Source organism: Prunus persica, chromosome G5, assembly GCF_000346465.2.
Source record: "Prunus persica cultivar Lovell chromosome G5, Prunus_persica_NCBIv2, whole genome shotgun sequence".
In the NCBI taxonomy this organism is placed as follows: Eukaryota; Viridiplantae; Streptophyta; class Magnoliopsida; order Rosales; family Rosaceae; genus Prunus; species Prunus persica.
The window spans coordinates 5,290,358-5,311,321 of NC_034013.1; the positions used below are offsets into that span (position 1 = coordinate 5,290,358).

Sequence of the window (20,964 nt, forward strand, 5' to 3'; positions counted from 1 at the left end):
ACAATACTGCAGTTGATGCCGCAGACTCACACTACACTCTGTATGCGCGAAAGGAAGACTGATACATTAGGATAGGAGCTCTAGTCTGTTAGCACCTCATGGTCATGAATCATGATCATATGGGCATTCAGTTTCCTTTCATTTAAGATTCTGAACCATGTTCAAAATGAAAAGACAATTAAGAGACTCGGTAGTTCTCAAGTGGTTAAGAGTAGTTTTTTTAAAATTTGCATCTATCTGAGGTTATGTGTTTGAATTTGCCCTCCTCCAATATCGTTTGTGTCAAGAAAACAAAACAAAGAAGGGAAGAGACTCTAACCTGTCAAATCTACAAAAATGCCGCAATAAGATATTGCCTCTTTTACAAAATACAATGAAAACAAGAAATAATGGGAAAAGAAAAGAGAGAGATTTGGGATTTGGGATGGATGGAGGAGATGTAGCTTGTGGTGGGTGTATTGTATATCAATTAAGCATGCGTCTGAGTGTAGTGTAGTGTAGTAGTACTAGAGGAGTAGTGTAAGTATGAAATCTGTCTTTGGAGCTTAATTTGCTGATAGAATTTAGCTATGGACTAATCCGCCTTTATATCAACCAATTCGTCCTCATAATCTGCACATCCCTTTTCTTCATGCACATTAATAATAGTACTATCTTCAGTTATCATTCCCTCCTCATCATCATCATAATCTAATTGATCATGATTATTAATGATCATGTTGATTTCATGATGATCATCAAAATCCAGTGCTAATGGTGGGGATGACCCGCAGTTCCATCATGAGGCGTCGTCTGAAGACACCGCCTTTTCTTGCCCAAGGCAATGCCAGACGCAGCAGATTCCATGCTCTACAACCCACATCAGGATGATGATGATGATCATCATCACCATTAATAGATTTCTTGGACATCATCATTATATCGATCGTCAACAATTGAGTATGATGATTTGGTGCAAAGTGAAGGTGCCGCTTAATTAGGTAGCTGATGATACAAAAATGTGGGTGGGAAGAAAGAGAGACAAATCAGAAAAGATATGTCGTGTTTGGAAGATATAGACTATGCGATGAGACTCACAGGACAGGAGGTACCTCTCTATAACCAATGCCTGCATACAACTTTGAACATATTTAAACATCAGCCACACCAACGCCAAAGCAAAACATAAAGGCAAAAAGCAGAACATAAAGGCCACTTTCCTGACACCAGAAGAGCACAAAAGCTTAGAACATTTGCCCAAAAAACCCTACAGCAAATGAAGTGGATATTCATTCATGCGTTTCAGGGAAGAAAACAAAGGAACAAAAAGGGAAAATTATGAATTGAAATTACTCAGACAGAGAAGAAAACAGCTTGCAATACAGGAGGGCTAAACTACCAAAAAACTAGTTCTGCGGAAAAACAAGTTCATTAAAACTTACATATATGAGATTGGAAAATTTCAAAGTCAGATACGAAAATTCTCATTGTAGATGGAGGCATACATTCAAAAGTTCGGCCATTTAAAGTTCCTAATCCTAAATCCTTCCCCTAATCCTCTTCTGCATCTGCTTTATCCTTTTTCTTCTTCTTCTTCTTTTTCTCACTCTTATCAGCCTCGCCATCACCCTTCAAGTCATCAGCGCCAGCGGGAGTCGCAGCACCATTTTCCTCAGCCTCTTTGTTTTTCTTCTTCTTTTTCTTCTCTGACTTTTCGGTTTCAGGTGAACCAGCTTCAACTTTATCTTTCTGTTCCTTCTTCACCTTCTTCTCTGACTTCTCCACATCTGAAGCCTCCAAAACACCATTCTCTTTGTCCTTTTTCTTCTTCTTTTTCTTTTCTGACTTGTCAACTTCTTCACCTTTGCTTTTCTTAGCAGGAACAGGAACAGGGCTCTCGGCCCTTTCCTCTAGTTTGCGCTTACGACTCTCCTTAGATTCCTCTTCATCCTTGTGTTTGTCCTTCTTTTTCTTCTCCTTCTTCTCCTCTACAAGAGTGGTCTCCTTCTCTGCCGGAGCAGGTTCAGTGGCAAGCGCAGCAGCAGTGCCTGCAACAATAGAATCCCCACCTGTAGGTAAAACCACATTCCTCGTCCATTCTTGAGGGGTACTCTCAGTAGGCTTCCCATGCTTATCTAATTTCCCTTCTGCAATTAACTTCTTCTTCATGGACGCCCTTGGTCCCAATCCCCACTTCCTTGGATAAGTATCCCGATCCATCACCACCCTCTTAATCTTTGCCACCACACCATGATCACAAGTTGCCATCACAGCAGTGGTCATCTCAGCAATTCCCAATGCAATTGCTTCTCCTTTGGTAGTCATAAGCACAACTTCCTCTCCAACCTCAATATCATTCTCAAACCTGAGCAGCCCTGGAATCATTAACTTGGCACCATAGCAAATGGCATTCACTGCTGAGTCCTTGACAACCAATCTCTTATAACTGGTCAACAGCACCTCAAGAGGCATGATGATCCTCCGCAAATAACTCTCATCCCTATGATTATCATACACCCATTGAGCATCCATGACATCGTGCATGGTAACCATGTTGTCTTTCTCGCCCATAATTCCAGACCTGACCCTCCTCAGCTCCTGCATATGCCCTCCCACTCCAAGAAGCAGACCCAAATGCACACACAGCGTACGCACATAGGTTCCTGCCTCGCATGAAATCCAGAAAACGACCAAATGTTTATCTGCGTCAAACTCAAGTAGCTTGCTTTCATATATAGTCCTAATCCTAAGCTGCCTCTTGACTGCTGATATCAAAGGTGGCCTCTGAAAGACAGCCCCAGTAAGGGCTTCAAGGGCCCGAGCCACCTTGGCAACATCCGGCACGGCTGAATGCAAGCGTGCAACACAGACATACTCTTTCCCTGCACCCTGCTGGGACTTCACAAGTCGCGTAGCTCGGTCAATACAGACAATGAGATTACCTGTAACCTTGGGATCCAGAGTACCACTGTGGCCAGTTTTCTCTACACGAAGGATGCGTTTAATCCAAGCAACAACCTCGTGCGAGGAGGGGTTGGCAGGCTTGTCAAGATTGATAACACCATATCGGATGTACTCGGCAAGAGGGCGCTTAAGTGGGGAATACCCGGAGGGAAGAGGGGTGTAGTGTCCAGTTCGAACATTGAGGCGGTCGTAGTTTTTGAGAAGGATAGGCCACTGGGAGGTGTCCATGGAGGGAGTCGAGCTCTGGGGCTTAATCATGAAGTCTTTGTCTAAATCATCGTCTTTGGCTCTATGCTTCTTCTTCTTCTTCTCTGTATCTGTCACTTTCGCCACAGCCTTCACTGGGGTTCGTTCATCATCAGACGAAGCCATTTCCTGCACATTAAACAGAACAAAAATGAACAAATAAATAGAACAATAGGTAAAACCCAACATAATATTCAAAATTTCGTCTGGACAATATTTACGAGAAAACAATAGCTCTGATTTTTCATTAATCCAACAAAAAAACAAACTTCATTAATCATATTACTCATAACAGAGGTACATAGTGACTTTCCTATACAAAGCATTATCATTAAGATCCCAGTCCAGAGATTAACACAATATCAGGGGGTTTTACAAATAAACAATGACATGTTTGGCTAGAATATGAACAACCCTATCAGCTTCTAAAGACAGAAGAAGAGACTTGTACATAAAAAATCACTTGAAGTACGGCCAAATAAGTCCCTTCATAACCGAAAAACCCAAAAGAGGTTCTGGGTTTCTAACTTGTTTTTCAAAAAATTACTCTTCGCATCTATCAAACTCTCCGCTTACACAGAAATGAGGAAACCATATATAAATAACTTTAAAGGGTTCAGAAGCTCTTATATGAACAAGGTTTAGTTCTGGTTTACCACAATACGATAAATTCCAATATGATCAAAGCTCTTCCAAACGTCAAGTAGAAAACCAATACCTTTGATTTTGATTTCTGCTATGAGCAAACCCTTGGATTGGAAAGGTTGAGAGAGCGGCCTCCCTGTGGTTCTCACTTCACTTCACTCGCTTCGCTTTTGTCTCTAAACCCTAGTCGAGGGTTTAAAAGCACCTTTTACTGATGTGTCGTCGAGCAAACCCAAATTGGTCTTCAATAATGAAACACTCTTTTGGGCTCACTGTTGTTTTTAAAAATAGTTTTTTATTTTTGCCCTTTGGGCCTTGATCTGGACTAAAAAGACAATGGCCCAAAGATTAAAGAGCTCTGTAGCGACATTATCTCAAACCCTACAAAAAAAAAAGGTTGTTTACATACGTTTTCCCTCTCACCCTCCCTACTACAAGTTGTAGTAACTTCCAATTTCTGTGTGGGTTCGGTAGCGGCCTAGGCTCGGTTCGGTAATCGAATCGAGACAGCCAAATCGACAATCGATCAACGACTGTTAGAATGTTACAATTCAAAACCACTATCGAACTGACTATCGTTGGTGTACTAAAGATCGATTGAACCGATAAAGTTGGTCAGACCAATTTGGTATTGAGCCTACCGACTAGGTGTTATGGGGCTTTTTGGGCCATAAATTGAATATTTTTTTCACCGCGAATTAATATTTATGGGCCAATTTTTTAGCCCAGCATGTGAGTTTGATTGTGGACAAATTTGTGGTTACTTTTTCGGAAAGTTTTGTGCCCTAATGCACATCATTGATAATTCAAGTTATGGAAAGCCGCTCGATTCTTGCATTCGGCCAAAGGACCTTTGCATTCAAAATTCACAACAAAAAATCATCGTAATTTCAAAAAATTTATTGAAAAATACTACGATCTCTTTGTAATGCACTTTTATTCTATGATATTAAATTCACAATTTGACCCAAAAAATTTATTTACAAGTTCCACATAAAGCTGAAAAATGAAATCAATTACCAAACAACTTCTGTTCACTTTTTACTTTTTTTTAAAACAAAAATTAGGTACTGAACATGTTCATTTTTCAAAAAATGAAAACTAAAAATTGAAAACTAAAACTAAAAACTGAAAATGGTTATCAAACAGGCTTTAAAAATGCATGTAAACCAACTTGTAGTTGTTTTGTTGTTTAGAACCCTAGGCTTGAATGTTATCAATTATTATAAGATTGTCTTTTTCCCTTTGATCCAAGTTTATATCTCACTACTAGCATCTTCAAAAGATGTCAAATTGTCACGTGAACATGAAACGGCAAAAAACAAAGGTTAAAGTTACTCCAACCGAGCAGTCAAAACCGACATGAATTTAAAGGCTTGAAGATATATGTCAAAAATAACATATCAAAACGTTTGATGTCAAATATTATCTTAATACTTTTCACTCTCTTTTAAAACTTTATGATCATATAGATCCCACTTACTTTTAAAAATATAATAAAATAATATGATATTGGCATTTTAGTATTTTGGGTAAAGTTAAAAAAAATTTCTAAGTGTCAAATTGCCACATAAGCCATCAAATTCAAATTTAATATTTTGCATTAGACATCTCCCTTGAATAAGCAAAAATCTCAGCTAGTAGTAGTACATCCGTATGTCCACCTGAATTTTGGGCATTTTTTCATAGAATATCACAACAATAAATGAATGCATCGATGTCACAACTACGTATGAATTAATGCATGCTAGAGCTACAAAAGCATAGTCCAATGGCACCAAAACTGTATATACTTTCAAGGCTCGTACACCAGGGAATATAAAGCAGAAAAGCATGCATCCTTGGATCACGCAGAACATTCTCATTTCACAAAATATTAGCACTGTTTTAAATCAGTTTGTAAAGGGAAGAGAGAAATGGGCTTGTATTCCCTTCTTAATTAAACGATAATACTTTACACGGAACGGAGGATTAATTATAATTACAGATTTATTGGGAAAGAAATTGACATTGAACGGAACAGAGGGGCGCAAGGTGAATTTAGCAGTTGATCAAAAATCTCAAGATGAAATCAATGATTTGTGATCATGTCCCTATATGACCGGTTTCCGGCGCCACGACTGGTTCAAGTGATTGACAATTTCCTCAGTCTTTGCAGCCAAGGCAGCTGTTGAACAAATAGGGGGGCTGCAAGCCATGTGCAATTCAATCACTGGAATTTGTTTGTACATAACAAAATCATCCATCAAGGGCCCTGTCATAACTTTGAGTGCTGTCTCCAGGGGCATCCACCATCAAAAGCCTGCTCTAACACGTCTTCCATTCGCTTTGCTACTATTATCTGTTACAAAAGGATTTTTCCAAATGAAAAATACGTTGTGGTCACAATCATATCTCATATGATAAAAAACCTAACAGGGTTACAGGGGCAGCTGACAATGCAATCAAAACACCTAACGGGCTATGCAGGTGGCAAAGGTAATCGTCTGGCCTTAATACAATTTAGGTCCTACAAGCACCTGCATAAGTGAGAAACACCTTGCTGCAAATAAAACCAAAATTACCTCAAGACCAGAAAGCACAGCTGATGGTACTTCGATTAAGTCCTTCAGATTTCTTTCTGGAAGAATGACTCTTTTAATACCACAACGGTGGGCCGCTAATACCTGCAATAATGTAGATTCAGATAATCAATCCAAGAAAATCTATGCAATAATGTACCAGAATATTATACACCGAGAAATTTGCTGCCAGCTAGGACCCAAATTTCTTGTAAAATGCTTAAAAATTCCTCAAATCCATACCGAATAGTGTAATCATCAAACAACCATGTGTCTAAAAACAAGCCTAGCAGTGACAGCGCAAATTAGAAATGAGCACGGAGATGCATTGGACAACTGTGTAGTGTGTATACCAAAAAGCTATTTTACTTTTATCAATCTAGCAAAGCAAAATGTTGTGACATATATCTAGGTTCAATGGCTAGAGAAAGCCAACAGACATCAACAATAATAGTTTCAGATGTTTGGGAAAAACAAAATCCATGTGGTCTGCATTCACAGGTATCAAGAAATTAAATTACATATGGAGATTAGGTAGCTCGCTCTAATTGACGAACCCTGACCTCCAGTACATCTAACTCTCTTCTAAACACATTTCTTGGTAATGGAAAACTCAAAGACAGCCCTTAAATTAATTGGGTTACACAAAATAAACCAGATTGACCCTTTAATTTAGTGTAAATGCAATTGAACCAGATAAGTGGTAAAACCAATACACGAACATACACACATGTATGTTGATTGATTTTCAAAATTATACCAGAAGTGCGGGTCAAGCTAGCAAAAGCGTAGCACGGGCTCCATGAGCTTAAAACAGACTTGGCAGGATATCTAATAGTCGTGCAGAACTTGGCAACATTATGGGCCATACCAAACACGAACACACGCCAGGTACAACTCATATCACAACAAGGATTAAAAACATATAGATCTAGCATGAATATGTCAATGCTTTGTGTTTGTGCCATGCTTGAAGAAGGAAAGGACAGAATTTAATGGGTGATGCTGGCATCACAAAACCCCTATTTTACATCTATAATTTAGGACTCAAGGCATCTTAAAATTTTAATAAACGTGCATCTCACACCAAATTCTTATCATCAAGGAAATTTAAACTACTTAGATACTAATTCCTTGGAAAAACCCACTCAATTATTGCATCAAGCATCAATTTGGCTAGATGATGGTTACCGAAAATAGAAAAGATGCTAAAATGGAATGACTGTTGAGTAGTATAGCCTGGCGATTATAAAAATGAAAGTACTACTAAAAGTGAAAATCTCTATGCCAGACAAGCATGATGTACAATACTTGTCCATAAAAGGTTAAAACCAAGGTCGCATCTATGGTCATGTTAACATGCCCGACACACACACAAGCCAAAGCACTTGACAAGGCAGTGACTGCAAACTGCAAACTGCAAACTAAGAACATGACTAGATACAAAAGCCATCATTTCATTTTGTAAGCCATATATGACATGTTTTATACATGGAGACCAACTTATGTACAAAGTCACAGCTATATACTTCTCATAAGAATAGTAGGACATAAGGTGTACCTTATCCTTGATACCACCAACAGGTAGTACGAGACCTCTCAATGTCATTTCTCCAGTCATAGCTGTATCTGCTCTTACTCTTTTCTGACTGAACAACGAAACCAGTGCAGTTACCAGAGTCACACCTGCTGAGGGTCCATCCTTAGGTACAGCCCCAGCAGGAAAATGTATATGAACATCCCGACCCTCCAAAAGATTGGTTTCGTCAGCTGTTGCCAACAGAAGATCTCTTGCCCTGGCTCTTACCTGAGAGATAATTAGATTCTTCAAAACTAACTTTTACATGAGCAGCAATTATGACATTATGTTTCATGACTATATTTTACAATCAGTGTATGGTGCACACAGGACATTTTTCTTTATCATTCAATCCCAGAAAAGGAAGTAAATATGACTAGGATCTCAACAGAAATACCTCCGTCAGTGAAAAGCTACACTTTGTACTTTTAAAAATTGAGAATACAAAAATCTCATATTAGCTATTCTAACCCTAAGCCTTGCATCTCAATAAAATACTAGGTCTCTCCACCTATTTCCAATTGGTTTGGATTGGATGCTCCTTCACATGGTATCAGAGCCTGTAATCCATCCACAAGGTAGGGCCAATTTGGCCACGCAGGCTCCACGCCACAAAAATAATTGATCTGCATCTGGCTCAGTCACTACACGTGAGTGGACGTGCTGAGAACAAATAAATTCTCACAACGGGTATTCAAAGTCCAAGCCTTGCATCTCAACACACAAAATACCGGGGTCAGGGAGGGGGGGGTCGTGGATCGTCTTTACCATTGCCAGTTACTTTTTAGCTGGATGCTCCAATTTTAATATCTCACTATTTATGGGAAAGCAACGAGGCATGCAAACTTCAATATCACATATCCCCAAATTGAAACTGACAAGTATCGAACTTCTGTGTTCCTCTTCTTTTTCATTAAAACAGGATTACACTCTATCTTCTTTGATAATTGCAGATATCAAGCGGCTGAGACTGACAGTAAGTCCCATTAGAATCTCTTAGTTGTCTTACAAATCAATTTGAGAATCCCAGCATGCATGAATTAGCAATTAAAACCAATTCAAACGTGTGATAATTGAGGCACCTCAAGAAATGTTTTGACTTGTGACCAATCAGCAGGTATAAGTACTTCAAAAAAATAAAGATAATTAAAAGAAAAAATTACCCATGTCAAAGCTATTTGTGCTGATTCTTTTATAACATCTCCAAGTTGACCAGTGAGATGTAATTCACCCTTTCCCCCCATTGCTGTAGCCTCCACAAATTGGACCTCTCCACCAACAGAAGTCCAAACAAGCCCAACAGATACACCAGGTGTTGCAACCCGTTCTGCAGCTTCTTTGTCATCAAACCTTGGAGGCTGCATTACAACACACAGAGACAAACTCAGAATCTCTCAAGCAACATGACAGGTCAACCTCCAAGATTTAATGCATGAGAAATCCAAGATGCATTGGTTATAAAAAAGTATTCCAGTTTCTGGAATGTTGAGCCTAAAACTCACTTGAAAAGACTCCTAAACATTCATTTACATATAATCATCTAGATAAGAGCCTTGAAGTGGCTATTCTTCATTACAAAGGACTACCTAACAATAAGCTGAAGCAACCCATCCTAATTATTAAAGAAAAAAACAAGAATAATTACCCCTAATACTTTTTCCAGCATATCCTCATCCACAGTCAATGGCGAAGCAATCTTGAAAGTGCTTGATATCTCATGATTATTCACACCCATTGGAATAACCTCCATTTCCACTTCAGCTCCATCAGCAAGTCTGTTTTCAAGAAGTGGTGAAGCAAGCGAGTGCACATCTTTGATAGGAGAGACAGCTGGTTCTTGCTCTGCAACTCTTACAGCTGCTGCACGAGCCAAAGCAGCCAAGTTCCTCTCCAGATTCCGAACACCAGCTTCTCTAGTGTACCCCTGAATGACAAGTTTCACCATGGCCTACCACAGCAGAGAGACATTTATGATATTTTTGTATATACTTTGGTCATGAATCAAGGGAGTCATCTAAAGGTTGGCATAAAAATTTTATTTTGAAAGCTAGAAATTTGGTGCCTATTTTTTGGATCCACAGCTATTATTAGGAATACCACAATTTTAACACCATTACTACTTGATAATAGCACAATGGAATGAACTTCTTACCTCCGGAATTTTGAGAAACTCAGAAGTCAAACCATGTTGATCAAGAACTCGTGGAATTAGATGGTGCATAGCTATCTTCAGCTTTTCTTCAGGTGTATATCCAGGCAGCTCGATAACTTCCATCCTGTCCAAGAGTGGTGGAGGAATAGGCTGCACCCTATTTGCAGTTGCCACAAAAATCACCTTTGAAAGGTCGAAAGGAACATTCAAATAGCTATAGGCCTTGCATTAAGGAATCACTTGAATATACTCACATTCAAGAGATAGTGATTTATTCATATAATTTATGCCATGTGATATTAAGTGAAACCATCAGGTCATAGACCATATTGATAGTTACTCTCTTCATTTTATGTAAAGAAAATTTTCTCCAAAGTTAACTGTAGATATACTCATAGGTCAAACTCGAGATTCACACTACAAGATGACATTTCAAATTATATAAACATAAAAAATCGGACTGAAATAAGGGATAGAGCCAGAGAGCAGGATACTGATCATTGAATGTTTTATTTTGTTCTGGATCAAGAACCTCCAGTAGAGCTGAAGCTGGATCACCACGTACATCAGAACCTGTCTTATCAATTTCATCTAGTAGCATGACTGGATTGCAAACAGCAACTCTCTGAAATAAAACATAATTAAGCAAAACGTTAGCCTAAGTCCTATAGCATAAATTCCATACTCGGGTGGGTGTGGATATGCATGTGTAGTTGTTGTTGTGTCTACTAAGCCACATATAAGCGTCCCAACAATCTTCATTGGACGAACAGCTAAGAGGCTTCTTCGATCAGAAAGTTTTTCTAAAGGCAGGTTATGGATCCGATGACAAACACTATGCCTTATCAACAACAAAACACCTAGTGTATTCTTGTTTTTCTTGGTTCGTTCAACACCCTTATACCGTAGCATTTTCAATTATGACTAACCACTGAACCCATCACTTCAAAGCAAGCATTAAGCACGTGAATAGAACACCATAAGTCCATACAAATGTTTAATTTGAATAAAAATATACCTTTACTCCATCAATGAGTCTCCCCGGCATGCTTCCTATGTATGTCCTCCTATGCCCTCGAATATCAGCCTCATCCTTAACGCCACCAAGGGATATGCGTATAAATTTTCTGCCCAAAGCAGCAGCAATAGATGATGCCAAAGATGTTTTCCCAACACCTGGTGGGCCAACAAAGCACAACACAGGGCCTCTGGCATCTGGCTTAAGCTGCAACCCAAAAGTAACAATATGAGCATCAAATTCTGAACACATAACATTCAAATAACCAGGGAACAGGTGCTCCAGAATTGGCCACCTTGCGAACAGCCAGATATTCAATAATCCGCTGCTTGACCTTAGTTAATCCATAGTGATCACTGTCCAGACGTTCTTTTGCAACCCTTAAATCTAATTCATACTCTTCACTGGCCTTCTGCCAGGGAAGATCAGCAAGAAGCTCTAGGTAAACACGTGAACTATTATATCCAGGTTGCTGGGGTTGCATCTTTTTCAGCCTCCTGAGGCATGAGGAGAAAATAAATTAAAAAAATGATATGACACCTGCTTAATTCTAAAACTTGAAGTACAAGAATTGTGTACTCGAACAAAACAACAAGGGCGAGTGGATACGATTTGAAATCTAAGGAAGAATAAATAAGTCTTCACTTTGGTTATTTTCCTTTTCATATTTGTCTTTATCACCATAATTTTGCAGAAAACATTATAGACATTACAATCATCAATGGACAGATTTACAAACCCCCATCAACTACAGTTCACCAATCACCAGCAGGTCTGGAAAATGCATGTTGAATATGGTCAGAGCAGCACAAAATTTAAAGCACCAAATTGTCTAAAGAATCACCAGCGTCAAGCTTAAAGTATAACAAAATCTAGAGAACATGACTGTGATCCCTTTTGCTACATAACTGTATCTGGACCAAACTTAACAATGCCCAAATTTTGTAATGTTACTACACCCAAGAGTTAGAAATCCCAGTGACCTTTTGTGTAAAGCTGCATAAATCAATGTGGCTTCAGATTAAAAAAGCAATAATATATATGGGTAACGACTTTAATCTTCTTCTCTTACGAATATCTCAAGAGCAATATAATCGAATCAACTTTAACAAGCCATCATTAGGAAAAAATCCAAGATAATACAATGTCGGGCACTACTAACAGTGTCATCATTCTCTTTACTCCGACGAAGACCTTAATGTCAGACACTTCTTTGTTTGAGGAACCATAACTGTATCTTACTCAGCGCCAAAATTTGGAATGGAATTACATCAAAGTTTCAGTAATACCCACAGTATGAAATATTTACTAAGAAAGAAGAAACTACTTTACTTGCACACTGAAATGAAGTAACCCTTATTCCTTTCTTCTAATCAAATCATACCTCAACTCCCTCTGTGCATGCTTCCAGATATTTGAAGGCATTCCTGAACTTTGCATCTTTCTTTCCAGGGCAACTACATCGTCTTCATCATCATCATTGTCCCCAAGCTCCTCTTTTATAGCTCTCATCTGCAAGTGTGTTTCATAAAGCAGGAAAGGAAACAACAATAAGGATTTATGCAGCTAAAGAATAGGAAATAACAGTATATCTGTGTCAAATTTAGAAGTTTGTTAAGATATTTCCAAACCATCAACACGTGAATCCACCTGAAGTCCTGAATAGTATTTATAAGTTTCATGAAAATCCAAATCAACTAAAATCCAACATATAATCAGAAATGAGTACAAACAAAATAATTGCACACCTAAGACAAAAACATGCCTATAAATAAAAGTTATTAGTAAATTTCATCTACTAAAGCCGCCTGTTGCATCCTTCACAACCTTTCCCTAGTTATGCACATGAAAAATGTATATAGGTTTTTTTTTCTTATATATATTTGATATCTGAGTCCTCCAGCACTACAACAAATTATGTTAATCCTAAATATTAAACTTATGGCATGTCTGGGACTGCTTCCGAAATGGCTAAAAGCGCTTCTGAAATGGTATGGCAAAAAAATTAAAATTGCTTCTAGAGCGTTTTCTGGAGAAGCATTTAATAAAAATTCAACGTGCTTCTAACAAAAGCACGTATGAGCATAAGTGCTTCTACAGAAGCAGTCCCAAACGGACCCTAATTAACCTAACCAACAAATAAATTATTACATGTCAATCAATAAATAAATTATTACATGTAGAACTTGTATAAAACCTTGCAAGAATACAGCAATCTAGAAAGCTTTGTACTCTCCATTCCTTTATTTTGTCAAAAATATCCTTCATTTAACTTAAATACATTAAGAAAAATTAACAGATAAGATATTTTCTATTGCTTCAGAAAATAAGAACAAATCACCCCACCCTCACCACAAAATTTTAACAGACAAGATTTTGTGTGTTGCATCAGATAAGGTTGTACCCTTACCTTAATTCTGTAATTACTAATCTAAATAAAAACCGTTTAATAGTTACTATTACTTTGAGTAAAGATAAAATTTGCAAATTATGGTTTATTTCAGTAAAATTATAACTGGATTTCTTATTATTTGTTCCACTGAAAAAATTTGCCATGGCAATTCAAGAAGAAAAAAATTCCAGAAAAATCAAATTAATATAAATAATAATAAAAATTAAACTGATGAGCACAATACTTGTTTACCACATTTATTGTAGGATAACAAAACATGAACTGGATGAAAACAAATAATAATTTTATCATTAAAAAACATAATTATAACTTTTCACTTCCTCAACAAATCAAAAGCTGATGTGAGAGTGCCAACCTGCTGACGCAAAAGAAATTCCTTCTGTGATTTCGATAATTGACCCTCAACTTTTTGAGTAATCTTCTCTGCTACATGTATGGACTGTCACAAGGTAACACCAACATGACTTCTAAAAAACTATAGGAAGTACTAAGATCAACTGAGTAAAAATAAACATCACCACCAGTGAATCAACAGTTACCTGCAAATGCCTGTCAACCAACTCAGTGGCTTTCGAAAGTCTCACTTTCAGATCAACCGAGTCCAGCATACACAGTTGCTCCTCAAAACTTATCTCAAAGCTGGCGACAAAGATATCTGCCAACTTGTGAACTGGAACTGTCTCCAGAAGAACTTTTGTTCTTCCTCCAGTTTTTTGTTTCTGCAAGCACAAAATGAAATGAGAGTTAATATAAATTTAGAAAACACCAAGCGTTTCAAGTAATAAGGGCTCAGAAAAGTTTTATCAGCAGAGTATACTATCAACAACATATATATACACACAAGTCAACAGTATCCGGATAGAATTCATAACATAAAGAAGCTTAGTTGATGCTCCTCAACCAAATCAAGGAATCTCGAGCAAATGGCATTTCCTAAACATCTTAACAACCAAGCACAGTCAAAACCATTTGAAACCCCATCTGTTAAAAAAAGGTGGTGCTCAGCCTCACAGCTTCAAAAGGAGCTTACACATACTTTAGTTTGGATATAGAACATATACATGCATAATATTTGTGCGGTCTTGAATTTGTATTTCATTATTGATGCTATATGATACACCTGAGAAAACTTGTAACTAAAGATTCTGATAACACCAAAAAATAAAAATAAAAAGAAATAAGGTCTCTTGGTGTCTGTGATTCTATTCACGAGAAAGTTTTCAAAGAAGTGATAAAAATATGCTAATATCACAAATATCACCTGCTCAAGAACAGAAATCAGCTCTGTAGCAGTTGCCTTGAACTGGCGAGACAATGTTATGAACTCGGGATCTTGCTCCACTTGCTCCATCTCTAATTAAGATAATAAATATGAAAGCAACTCAACATATAGGTAGATAAGGGCACAAAACTCATCATCTGAATATAATCTGATCATGATACATTGAATACAAGCATATAAGCCACATTATAAACTCAGGTAAGCACATTTAAAGCAACGTGGAAGTCTTCATATTGTAAGGTAAAACATGGACAAAATTTGTTAATTGCCTAGAGAGGAAACATACAGTAAGCAGTGACACACACAAGCAATGATACAGTGATACCTAACCAGCTTCTTCCTAAAGAACGGCGAGTTAAGAATTCGTCATTTCACATGAGAGCCTCTCAATAACATATGACAGATGAGCAAAGTAGCATACATTATCCATTCAGGCTGACAGGAATAATGTCTGTGTGGCTTGCACGTCACTGTGTTCATGCGCGTGTGTGTGGGAGGGAGGGAGGGAGGGAGGGAGAGAGAGAGAGAGAGAGAGAGAGAACTTTCAAAAACAATTCAACTAACAAACCAGGGCCACACACATAACCAAACGTAGTATAAATGTTAGCGGGTACATAAAACATACACTTAGCATTTGAAGTATGAAGACAATTTCTTCTTACTGAATCAGAAAAGAAAAAACAAATCAAAGAAACAACAACATGCAGTATGTTTCAAACCACAACTAGCAAATCAACCAATAAACCCTAATATCTTCTACCAAAAACAAATCCACATACTAAATTGGCAACATACCAGCCTTTGTCATTTCAAGAGGAGATATCCGTGCAGTATAATATGTTCCTCTTGTGCTAAGTTCCTGGACACTGAATCTACACAAACCTTCAAGGACGACTACATATGTAACCCTCCCACTCGGCTTCTCAACTCCTCTTGAGAGATGTAAAGCACGTGCAGCAACTCCCCTAAGAATATAAATATCAAATGTTAGCAACAAAATTAGTATATAACTACAAAGTGCAAAAACTCCAAATGAAAAACATATGAATAAGATGGAGTTATACACAGAAAACAGAAAGTCAGTCAAATGTAGGCTGAGTCGAAAAATTGTGGCAGCCCATTGAAGAATTAAAGGGCAGTTACACTGATTAAAGAAAATTACAACGCATAACAAAAATAGATGGACCACCCTGATAGCTGTAATTTTAAGTAGTAGCACCGAAAATGCCAAACACTTTCCACTATGCAACAAAATACAATTTTGATTCATGTACCTGGTATGCCAATGAATAACTTCCTGCTGATTTTTTCCATCTAGCCTGTGAGAATCAGATGTACCAACTTGAACTCTCGAGCCTCGTTCTCCAGATTCACTTCCCACACCTAAAATTAGACAAATTACAAGAGACACCCTCTCAGATTTGCCATTAAATATAGGCACCCCCTCATCCTAGTCAAAAAGAAAAATCAGCAGAAATCACCTTGAGACAACACAGGACCCACTGATGCCGCCTCAGCAGCATCTCGAACGGGAAGAATACCAATTAATCCCTTCTCTTCACGCTGCCATAACTCTTGCTCCACCAATTTGACACTACATTAATCAAAATCACCACTTCCATCAATTCCATAATCCAGCACCCACAAATTCACAATTCCACACCTACATAATGATCAATTACCTGAAATGACACAAAACCAAATTCTACGAGAAAAAGGAAGTTCGCATTTGAAATTAATAGTAACAAAATTGCAAAACAAAATATCTTGAGTTTCCACACCAACAAAATATGCACGACATTTGATCACAGAAATAGATGGAAAATACCATCAAAAGGAAAAAATAACTGGACCAGACAATCTTTCACGATGAAGAACATGAAAGGTATTCCTCCATTTTGTTCATATCGAGAATGAAGGAAACAATTTCCAAACAAGCAGAAGAATTGCATAGCTATAAGGTTCAGCTGAGTTCAAACAAACAGCTATCCACTTCAGTATGCACAAATTTTCTCAGAAACCAAACAAGAAAAACAATTTAAGGGAACAGCAAGCAATCAAAAGGAGAAATTCTACGTTTAAAGGTACCTGCTGGGTGAAGTGCAGCGAATTCGAATGATAGCGCCTGGTAAGAGGACCTTGTTTTTGAAAGGAAGGATACCGAGTCGACCCGGAAGCTCCACCGATTCCGCCATGTTTGCAACTGAAGAGAAACAAACAGTGGTTTTGCAGAGAGAGAAGGAGACGAGTCAGGGGAGGAGAAAGGGAAGGTGGTAAATGCAATGTGTGTGGGTTTGGTTTTATTTGGTTTTGGTTTGGTTGGAAGGATTTTGGTTCCGTCAGATTTTTTTTTTTTCAATAAAACGGCGACGGCTGGTTTTTCGTTACAAATACTTTTGCTTCTATTGTTTTCTTTTCTTTTTACTAGCCCCTTGACACATGCTCACGCATGTGCCAATTGGTTTTCTTTTTCTTTTTTATTTTATTTTTAGAATTAATAAAAGATAACAGGGTAGTTATCTATCTATATATATAAAGCAAAAGGCAGAGAATGGTGAAACATTCAAAATACCAGAAAATGCCCTTGATTAATGCAAACATTAAGAATTGAAATTATTAATTAAATGAGGATAATATGGTAAATTCACAATTTTTCGTATTAAAAAAATTAAAATTAAAAGAAAATTCAGATAATGGGTCCTATTTTTATGGAACACAAATATCCATTATCTTTTTTAATTCTAAAATAAATTTAAATTTTTTTTAAAAAAAACCTCTCGCATGCGCGGAAGCGCGTGCAGAGAGGCTAGTGTTCCATAAAAGTAGGACCTATTATCTTATTTTGTTTTTAATTTTAATTTTTTTAATATTAAAAAATGTGAATTTACCATATTATCCTCATTTAATTAATAATTTCAATTCTTAATGTTTGAATTAACAAAGGGCATTTTCTGGTATTTTGAATGTTTCACCATTCTCTGCCTTTTGCTTTATATATATAGATACAATAGATATTGGGTGCTATCTAAAGGATTTTAAAATTGGGATTTTATTAAAATTTGAAGAACTTTAATCTAGATATATTCAAAATGTTATTGTCGAGAGCAGATACCACAGTGATGGCCTCCCCCTTCCCCCTGCTTGACACTCAAGTTCGAAAAAAAAAAAATATTATTGATTTGAAGAATATTTAAAAAGTGGTAGATTTTGATAGTGTTTACTTCAAATTTATCACCCTCTAAAATTGGCCAAAAGATTATATTAATTACGAACATGTCACTATTAGCAATATAAGATGAATATCTTATATGCCAATAATATCTTATATTAATAAAGACTAAATTGAGAAAATAATATATTATGTGCGTTGAAAAATCTACTTTAATCAAACAATAATTAATTGGGTCCTTATATTTAAAAAAAGATGAATTATGGAAGAATTGGGCCATGAATTTTAACAACTTTTTCTCAATTCTTGCACATGATCAATTAAGCCATTATTGATGACACAACTTTAGCCTTCACCTTCACTGTCACCACTACCCGCACTATCAAGAATGGCCACTACCCCTCCTCAAATTTTTTTCTATGAACAATTTTCAGTACATGTTAAAACTTCTTTCTTTAGGGGAAAGAGAAATCTCATTAAAAATTAAATAAACATCGACATAATACAAAGAAAATATTACCACATAAGATATTGTAATAGTCACAAAATACAAAGATGTGTCTTATGGCCATTGGGCGGTGCATATACTAGTATTATTTTTTCTTTTTAATTTGCAACATGAGAAAAGTACGTACCTAGCCGACAAAACAAGAACTCTTCTATTCTTTTTTCCCTTATTTTACATGTATGATTGACAAAAGGGTTTTAAAAGAATTATAAATTGTTGCGATGTTCACGGATTTCAAATGTATTCTTTTTTCTGAATCTAAAAAAGCCATCTTGAATTCTTTATAATCACTTGGAACAACTAGAGCCGTCTTGGCTGCTTTTTGTTAACGAGGGCTGCCCTCAGTTCTGGTTCACCTTCTCTGAGGGATAAGGGAGCCTAAAAAATTTGAAAGGAAATAGAGATTTCTCACACACACACTAGCAAGGTGTTATGAGAGTTTGAACCTGAGACCACTATAAGGAAATGTCATTTTTCATTAGGTTAGAACCCGTTGACACAAATGTATTCTTTTTTTTAATACAAATAATAGTCTAAACTACAAGAGAGAATATAGTTTCTCACACACACTATCAAAGTGTCATGAAAATTTAAACCTAAGACCACTAATCCATTGATGCTATAGTTGTCAAGATAATTGTTTCAATGATAATTCTTGAATAGAGATCTAAAATTAGATAGTTGGTATCATTAGATAACATTGTGGATGAAACCAACAATAGAATACCTTTTGGTTCTCTTCATAAAGGAATTGTATTATTATTATTATTATTATTATTATTATTATTATTATTATTATTATTATTATTATTATATTAAAGAGTAACTTTATTAGATAAACTTCTTTAAAAAAATTTATTAAATAAGAAAATCTAGTTAGATAGTAAAATATAAATTATGAAATTAAAGATATTGAACCACTGACAACGGCGTGTTAGTTGGATTGGCACTAATTTTAGATGTACTTCCAAGTAGTATCCACGTGTGTGAGTTTCCTTCTCCCTTCCTTAACTTCGACAGAAAAAAAAAAAAAAGATATTGAAATATGAGAATATACATATTGAAAATCTAATGAAAAAATGGAGTAGTGGTCCTACCCAACAGGATAAAAATATAAATAAATAGGACAGGAAATCACCTTTATGTTTTATTTATTTAGGGGTTTTTTTTTTTTACGACAAAAGAAGTTGTGCATATATTTTTTTCAGATCCCATTTTTTGTTATACGACCAAAAGATGTTTGACTATTTTCGGTAGGCTGGCTGTCCACCAACACTTATTTACCCTGCTGGGGTGGGCCCCATAAGGATGCCAATTTTCTTTTTTTAATTAAAAAGGAAAAAACAACAGTTGTTTAACGTTATTTATCAACTTGTTCCTACAAAGGTTTCTTTGGACCGTCAATTTTGATGCCATATTTTAACATTAGATAATGACAATTATCAGAACACACAAAAAGAAGATAATGGCAATTTACCCTTTTGCCACAGGATTTTGAGCTATAATTAATAAATATACAAGAGATTAAAATTTACTTAAGCAATAAGTCATGAGGAAGACTTTGGTTTTGGAGTTTTGGAAGACTTGAAGTTTCCATGTGCTCTAATTTAAGCAATGAGCATAAATAAAATAAAAAAGGATTGGATGGAAGACATAAACTTGAATCTTTGATGAGATCATTGAGCTGTGTTTTAATTGGGAAATATTAATTGATTAATTAATTAATTAATTTCGATTTTGACTTGATTAGTTTCTTGCCAAAGTGGTAATAATATTTAAGTAGTTTCTCTAGCATTATTTGAAGTATCAAAACAATACCATGATGCATTCTAGCTGATTAAACATCTATAGAAATGTTGATTAATAAAGGAATATTGTCCTTTAAATTATAAACAATAATCCTTCCAACAAAGAAAACTATACCCTTTGAATTGACAACTTGCCAATCACTTGGAGAAATTTCTTATGGAAAAGTCAACTAAGACTTGTATTCTTGCATATTTTGTTCAAAGTCTTATGGAGGTGGTGGTGGCAGTGGTAGAGGTAGAGCTAGAGTTTAAATATTAGGGGTGCTAATAACTGAAAAAGATATGAAATTATATACCGATTTTCAAGTGTTATATAAAACCTTCAATGGAGTTCATGAGAATTGGGAGGGCCACAGCCACCTACCTCTGGCTTGTGTGGGGCTCCGCTCTTGTTGGCAGAGCCACTTGTAGGCCATAAGTGCCCTTGGTTCCTCCAAAACAAATTAGATATGACAAAATTAGAAATATTTAGCTCTATAATGTAACTCTTGAATACTTATGTATTTGATATACTTGTATTTTCTATTTCGATCCACTCATGCATGGAGGATCAAAAGTCTCTATTAGCACTCCATACAAACAATCCTATATAGAAGTGCAAATATCGCTATCATCAATGGTATTTGCAATATTTTTGTAC

General features: G+C 36.4%; 2 protein-coding genes and 1 pseudogene across 2 annotated transcripts; all 3 read right to left on the reverse strand.

The window, feature by feature from the left end:
• On the reverse strand, positions 346-1,202 carry LOC109949310 (annotated as a pseudogene).
• Positions 1,336-4,031, reverse strand: LOC18775970 (H/ACA ribonucleoprotein complex subunit 4). Its single transcript, XM_020563845.1, has 2 exons — positions 3,908-4,031; positions 1,336-3,318 (listed from the first exon to the last, which is right to left on the reverse strand). Exon 2 carries the CDS (start codon positions 3,313-3,315, stop codon positions 1,531-1,533), a length of 1,785 nt encoding a protein of 594 aa, XP_020419434.1. The 5' UTR covers positions 3,316-3,318; positions 3,908-4,031; the 3' UTR covers positions 1,336-1,530.
• Positions 5,654-17,312, reverse strand: LOC18776692 (lon protease homolog 2, peroxisomal). The gene is made up of 17 exons (XM_007210842.2): positions 16,928-17,312; positions 16,321-16,433; positions 16,114-16,222; positions 15,635-15,804; positions 14,819-14,910; positions 14,097-14,276; positions 13,913-13,996; positions 12,529-12,656; positions 11,440-11,641; positions 11,145-11,351; positions 10,621-10,751; positions 10,127-10,340; positions 9,620-9,922; positions 9,138-9,332; positions 7,957-8,202; positions 6,399-6,500; positions 5,654-6,175 (listed from the first exon to the last, which is right to left on the reverse strand). Exons 1-17 carry the CDS (start codon positions 17,032-17,034, stop codon positions 6,092-6,094), a joined length of 2,667 nt encoding a protein of 888 aa, XP_007210904.1. The 5' UTR covers positions 17,035-17,312; the 3' UTR covers positions 5,654-6,091.